General features: G+C 45.2%; 1 protein-coding gene across 1 annotated transcript; it reads left to right on the top strand.

The window, feature by feature from the left end:
* On the top strand, positions 1-6,982 carry MORN2 (MORN repeat containing 2). Its single transcript, XM_068416988.1, is given in 6 exon segments — positions 1-7; positions 223-273; positions 1,004-1,110; positions 4,533-4,669; positions 6,855-6,890; positions 6,892-6,982. Coding segments are annotated over 6 exon segments (429 nt in total).
* Positions 6,983-7,101: the final 119 nt, after the last annotated feature.

Genomic DNA, 7,101 nt, shown 5'->3' with positions numbered 1-7,101 from the left:
ATGGGCGGTAGCGCGTTGTGCCCCACGGCTCCCCTCACACGGTGCCTCACGGGCAGGGCTGAGGGCTCCCCTGTAAAGAGTCGCACACTCAGCAGCACACTGATAATTACGTGCGGTTTCAAGCTGCTGTGCATTTGAATATATGTTTGTATATATATATATATATATTTGAATTTCAGCCAACAGTTGTAACAGTGACACCGGTTGTTTCTTTCTCAACAGATGCTGCGGTTTTCAAGGTGTCTTTCATATTCCCAAATAAAAACAAGTATGGTAAGAAAACCTTGCTAGGTGCTAATTCCTTTTGCAAAACTGTGTGTATGGGATTAAAACGGAGGAAATCCGTACCAGTTTCAGGGTGAGGGTTACGTAAGTGACAAGTGACCCCAAAGCTTAGCAGTTGAGGTGGGGAGGCTCCTCTGGAGATCCCCGGTCCCTTACACATGCAGGGTCACCCACGATGGCTGCCCTGGACCACATCCCATTGGGTCTTGAATATCTTCGTGGACAGAGACTCCACAACCCCTCTGGGCAACCTCTGCCCTGTTGGAGTTTAAAGCAAAAATTTTACCAGAAAAAATGGACTATTACCCAAGTAGCACACTACTTTGGCTGTGTAAGAACCCCCCACAGACACACAGAAGCTGCTGTGGGGGTGTTCCCTCAGGGTCCTCCTGCAGACAGCCCCCTTGATGGGGTCTGCTCTGCCCCACGCCAGCTCCCCACCACCGCCGCAGTGGGGCTCAGTGGTGGTGGAAGAAGAGGGAACAGGATTGATGCTGGCTCACACTCTGTGCATGGCACCCAATGGCGCCTGCTCTGCAGGGCTTGCGTGCTCCAAGGGCCCATCTCTGGGAGCAGTCTGGCCACAGGAGATGGAGAGTCAGCTCTGGGAGAAATGGCTCTGTGCAACAGAAGAAACGCATTGCACAGTCTCATAGGCTTTTGCCTTTCAGATGCTCTCTGTCTTGAAAATACCTGTCTTCTACCACTCATTTTCTAGAGGGGGAGGGCAAAAGGACACCTGAGGGTGTGCTCATGAGGAATGGTCATGGAGTCCACACCGGCACCAACGGAACTATGTATGGTGGCAGCTGGAAAAATGACAAGGTAATTTTAAGTGTTCCTTCATTTTAAACTGTCTCTGGGTTTGGAATGGAGTATGTCTCGCAATCACAGAATCACAGAATCACAGAATGTTAGGGATTGGAAGGGACCTCAAAAGATCATCTAGTCCAATCCCCCTGCCAGAGCAGGATAACCTAGACCATATCACACAGGAACGCGTCCAGGCAGGTTTTGAATGACTCCAGAGAAGGAGACTCCACAACCTCCCTGGGCTGCCTGTTCCAGTGTTCAGTTACCCTCACTGTAAAGAAGTTTTTCCTCATATTTATGTGGAACCTTCTGTGTTCCAGCTTGCACCTGTTGCCCCTTGTCCTGTCAATGGATGTCACTGAGAAGAGCCTGGCTCCATCCTCATGACACTTGCTCTTTACATATTTATAAACATTAATGAAGTCACCCCTCAGTCTCCTCTTCTCCAAGCTAAAGAGACCCAGCTCCCTCAGCCTCTCCTCATAAGGGAGATGTTCCACCCCCTTAATCATCTTTGTGGCTCTGCGCTGGACTCTCTCTAGCAGTTCCCTGTCCTTCTTGAACTGAGGGGCCCAGAACTGGACACAATATTCCAGATGCGGCCTCACCAGGGCAGAGTAGAGGGGGAGGAGAACCTCTCTTGACCTACTAACCACACCCCTTCTAATACACCCCAGGATGCCATTGGCCTTCTTGGCCACAAGGGCACATTGTTGGGTCATGGTGATCCTGCTGTCCACTAGGACCCCCAGGTCCCTTTCCCCTATGCTGCTCTCCAACAGGTCTGTCCCCAACTTATACGTGGGGTTGTTCTTGCCCAGATGCAGGACTCTACACTTGCCCTTGTTAGATTTCATTAAATTTCTCCCCACCCAACTCTCCAGCCTGTCTAGGTCTCTCTGAATGGCAGCACAGCCTTCTGGTGTGTCAGCCACTCCTCCCAGTTTGGTGTCATCAGCGAACTTGCTGACAGTGCACTCTATTCCCTCATCCAAGTCATTAATGAATATATTGAATAGTACTGGTCCCAGTACCGACCCTTGAGGGACTCTGCTAGATACAGGCCTTCAACTGGACTTTATCCCATTGACCACCACTCTCTGGCTTCGTTCCTTCAGCCAGTTCACAATCCACCTCACTACCCAATCATCCAGACTACACTTCCTCAGTTTAGCTGCGAGGATGCTGTGGGAGACAGTGTCAAATGCTTTACTGAAATCAAGATAGACCACATCCACAGCTTTACCATCATCTATCCACTGGGTTATGTCCTCATAAAAGGCTATCAAGTTGGTTAAGCATGAGTTCCCCTTGGTGAAGCCATGTTGAGTGCCCCTAATGATCCTCTTATCCTTGATATGCCTAGAGACAGCACCAAGGACAAGTTGTTCCATTACCTTTCCAGGGATGGAGGTGAGGCTGACCGGTCTATAGTTACCCGGGTCCTCCTTCTTGCCCTTTTTGAAGACTGGAGTGACATTTGCTTTCCTCCAGTCCTCAGGCACTGTGACGGACAGAGTTTGTATGCCTTAAACAACTTGTTTGACAACTCTGGCTGGAGGAGGGTATGTGTACTACAGAGGCCTGCAAGTCTGGCAAGAGATAAGGGCCTTGGGAACAGAACAATACCCCTGCTGTGCCTTAATTGTTGTGATTTACAACTCTGGCTGGAGGAAGAGATAAGTCCTTTGGAGGCAGGATGGTATCTTTTCCTTGGGACCAGCCTACATGTGCAACAACTTTGCAAGGCCTCAACCACGCTTGTGCAGAAGCAGGGTCATACAGCGGACACCACAACTAGGGGATCACGACCACCAGACACCCCTTGGGGGACCACCGACTCATTTCGAGAACAATCTAAGACTACAAAGCGCAGGTGTCCCAATTAGCATGGGAAGCGAGCAGAGGGGGGGAGACAAGAGGGATGTTACCACCCTCTCCTATCTCGCATGCAAATGACCTAAAGTATTTAGACCTTCTCACTTGGGATGCTGGTGCGTGCTCCCACCCACCACCTGAGGACTGATCCTGCAAGCGATTTACCGGAGGAGCAACTCTGCAAGCAACTTACCAACCCTACAGACAACTTACATCGCTGGATCCAAGGGTGGTGATCTCTTTTCTTCTCTCTCATAGTCTCTATCCTCTTTCTCTTTTCCTTTTCCCTTTTGTCTCTTTTCTCAATGCCTTTAGAAACCCAAGACACTTACAACCATGCAACTTTCCCTGTATTAATAAATTGTTCTTAATTTCATACCAGTTATTTGGTGTCATTTCACCTTAATTTACTCCAAGGGATTTATGAACTAGTTGCGACCAGGTCGTAACATTTCCCCACGACTTAGCAAAGATGATGGAGAGTGGCCTAGCAATGACCCTTATATCCACCCTTAAAAAGAGAGAAAGGAAAAGTCATAACCTGAGAAGGATCAGACCAACACCACAGGCTCTTCTTCCACCTGGGAATCTTGTTACACCCCAGTATGAAGACTTGCAACACTTGGGGTCTTCAGATGCCCAGCTGCCTCCTGAGGCTCCTGCAAACACACTGCTCATTGCTGGCAGGCAGGCCCCGGTGAAACACCTGGGCAGTGTGGCACCAGCAGTGCCCAGCACAGCACAGCCACCGTGAAAGCCCTGTGTGAATGGACTGTGCACACACACAGTGGGCTAGGCATGGTCCTCCTGCATGTGTATATATGCCACACAAGCATCTCACGATGAAAGGGGAGCTCTGGCCATCGACAGATACACCATTGCTTGGCTGCCCTTGGTTACTGAGTTCCCCATGAATGAATTAGAAAGCATAGGAAGATTGCTTATTTTGTTGATGCTGGAGAGGAGACAGTGCTTGAAATGAGACAAATAAGGGCCTGCAATTGGGAAACAGCATTGTGTGGCTTTAATAGATCTAGTCTGGCCTTTTTTTTCAGTCTCTTACAAAAATATTGGTGCAATGATAAGAGTTAAGATTATGGCACAGAAGTGCTTTACAGCACAGATTTAAACCCTCAGGCATGGCTTAGTAGCCTAGGCTGAACAAATGAAAGGCTTGCTCTGCCTTGATCCACAGAAAGAAATTCCAGAAAATTTAATTAACCCCTCAGGCTGTCAGGGTAGATGAGTTATTTGCAGGGCTGGGGACAGCAGTTCCATGCTGCATAGATTGTTAAGATCCTGTGAGACTACCAGCAGAAGAGGTGTTTATTGGACACTGTGGCTGGCCAAAAACTTCTAAGCTCTTACCTGAAATCCTTGTAGAAGCCGGAAACCATCTAAATCTGAAAGAATAGTCACTTTCCTCTCCATTATCATATCTGGATATAATAGCAGACTCAAAGGCAGCAATCTGAAAGGATATTGTAATGAAAGGGAATAATACTGTAAGCATAAACATTAACCATTTTCTTTATCCTTCATCTCATTAAATGCAGATGAATGGTACCGGAAGGCTAGAACATCCTTCTGGGGCAGTTTATGAAGGCAAGTTCAAAGACAACATGTTTCATGGGGCTGGAACCTACACTTTTCCAAATGGACCAAAGTACATTGGACCATTCAGTGAAAACAAGTATGTTCGAAGTGGAGGAGTCATGTAGTCTTGATTAGTTTTGCTTTCATAAGCTGTAAAGTCCAAATAAAATTCACCCAGCATGGGAGTAGGTTTCTTTTGCTACACAGTTTTGCTAACTTGCACTGGGTATCTCAGGTTGCTGATCCCAGTTGTATCCTTTTAATGAGTCAAAAGTCTCTGATTCATTCCCCACCAGAAGTTTTCAAGATGGTTATTCCACCCACACACTTTTTGTTACCAGGTTCTGGGCTCAGGCAGGGTTCAGAGAAATAGAGCAGTTCAGACCTCTTTCAGAGCTGTTGTTTCAAGCTGTCTGCCTACAAATGCATGTAGAAATATAGCGCTGATTTGCACTGATAGTTTGCAAAGTTTGCGTTTACGTATTTTTTGAGGTAAAGTACAAATTTCAGAGAGATGGGAAAATGTGGAGGTTTATTTTCATCATTTGGAATAAAATATTTTAGTCCCACTCATATAAACATCAGCTGAGTTAATTTCTTTTGAATAAGGGTGTGTGTTTTGAATTGCTAAGATACCATCTTTTCCTAAAACAAGAAGTCGATACCCACTTCATAATCCAAAAAACAGAGTTAATGAGAAAATTAACTGTACAAAATGACATGAGAACATTCACGTTTGTTGTCCTTAAATGACTTCTCTGTCAAATTTGCTAGGTTTGATTTAAGTTTAATTTTTCTTTAAGTACCTCCCCAGTCCAGTATCTGAAATAAATCTAAAATGTATGTTTGTTAATATGTGGTCTTTCATCAGCAAAAAAGCTCTGTCTTGCCCTGCTGACCAAAAATAATAGCCAAAATAGTACTAGAATGATGACCAATTCTATTTTTAAATGATCAGACACTCAATGAAATATATTTTTGGGGAAAAATTAAAGATATTTGTTTCAATGCTTTAGAACAGATTGAGTTAAGTTATGCCTCTGTTACAGTGGCATGTTAAAATTTGCTACAGAGCTTCTGTCTTTTGCTGTCATATTAAATGACAGATGAGAATTCTGCATGAAGTCTAAACCTGTGAGTACTCTTCACTTCAGTGAGGGCATTCACCAGTAGATCACATATGTAGCTTTACAGGCATTTTTCTCTCAAAAATCTTAGGGTGATGCCTCTACTCTCCTGTGAAAACACAGCCCATCGCAAAGGGGCCAGCACAGTGCTTGTCACTGGTAGCTGATCTGTAGAGAAAACCAGCTGTTTCTGATTTAACGAACTAAAATGCTGATGCAGATACACCCTTGGCAGCAAAGATCCAATCCTTGCCAGCCACTGCCATTTTCATCAGGGAATTAAGACTTCTTTTTGACACTGGTTTGTGACTGTTAAACATGCCACTCCTTGACAGCCCAATGCAGGCTATTTTGCTAAGTTTCAGGATTGCTAGTTTCCACCTACTCACACGAGATGACAGGTGTCAGTTCACCAGATCTCGGCAGCTTTCATGAGAGAACATAAATAGGCAGCACTATAGCGACTTGCTGTGACTGCTAGGTGGCTTAATTTTTTAAGGGAAACAAATCTCCAGTAACTGATTTTAAAAGTTATTTTCCCCTCATTTGCAAGGGATGCTGATGCATAGACATTTCTTCTTTATAGCAGTTTCCAGGTATACTGATGAGCTTGATCACAGCTTTCAAAGATCGGCAGAAATATGTGGCTTATGAGGACTGAATTAATGCGGCAGTTGCTTTTTTTTTTTTTCCTCCAGGAGGCTGTAAATCCTTGCACTTTGTCATAATAGCATAGAGCAGGATGGGGAAAGGGTAAGAGAGGATGGATTGTTACAGCAAGAAGATCACACAGTAACTGGGTGCATACACTTACACACAATGAAAGTCAGGATAGACTTCATAGGACTTAATCCCTGGTAACTTCAAATCATGACTGGGACTATGAAATTTTTCCTGTAGAGGCTACATGCTGGGAGGACGTTAGTATAAATACAGTTTTGCAAAGAAAGGAGTATGTTCCTTGGCTGTCTAACCTGTGTGCTTTGTAGGTCAAAACTTTTACAGGCTACAATGTGGGAGGAAGTTAAGGCAAGTACTTACACTAGACTGGGAAGGTTCTGATTCCTGGCAATTTGCTTATCTGGGTAGTGCACACATCACCATGCTGCCACAAACTGACTGCATTCTCAACATGGCGGGTTTATGTCATTACAGGATGGAAGGTGAAGGAGACTTTATAGATGAAAATGGAGTGGAGTGGCACATTTCATGGCTCGGCAGCAGTAGGACTGAAGCAGAAGTTGAAAATGCAGCTATTTGGCACAAACAGTAGCACGGGTTAAAGGCAGCCCTCTGATTGCATTCTGGGCTCCACAGCTGTGACCAGTTTTCAACAGGCATTGATTTCTTCATGTAGTTATTAAAAATAACCCCTGAGGATGCATGTCAATAGTAAATAAAA

This window comes from Nyctibius grandis, chromosome 1 (assembly GCF_013368605.1).
Source record: "Nyctibius grandis isolate bNycGra1 chromosome 1, bNycGra1.pri, whole genome shotgun sequence".
Lineage (NCBI taxonomy): Eukaryota > Metazoa > Chordata > Aves > Nyctibiiformes > Nyctibiidae > Nyctibius > Nyctibius grandis.
The sequence above is the reverse complement of the archived record's forward strand: the minus strand, read 5'-3'. Positions and strand labels throughout refer to the sequence as shown.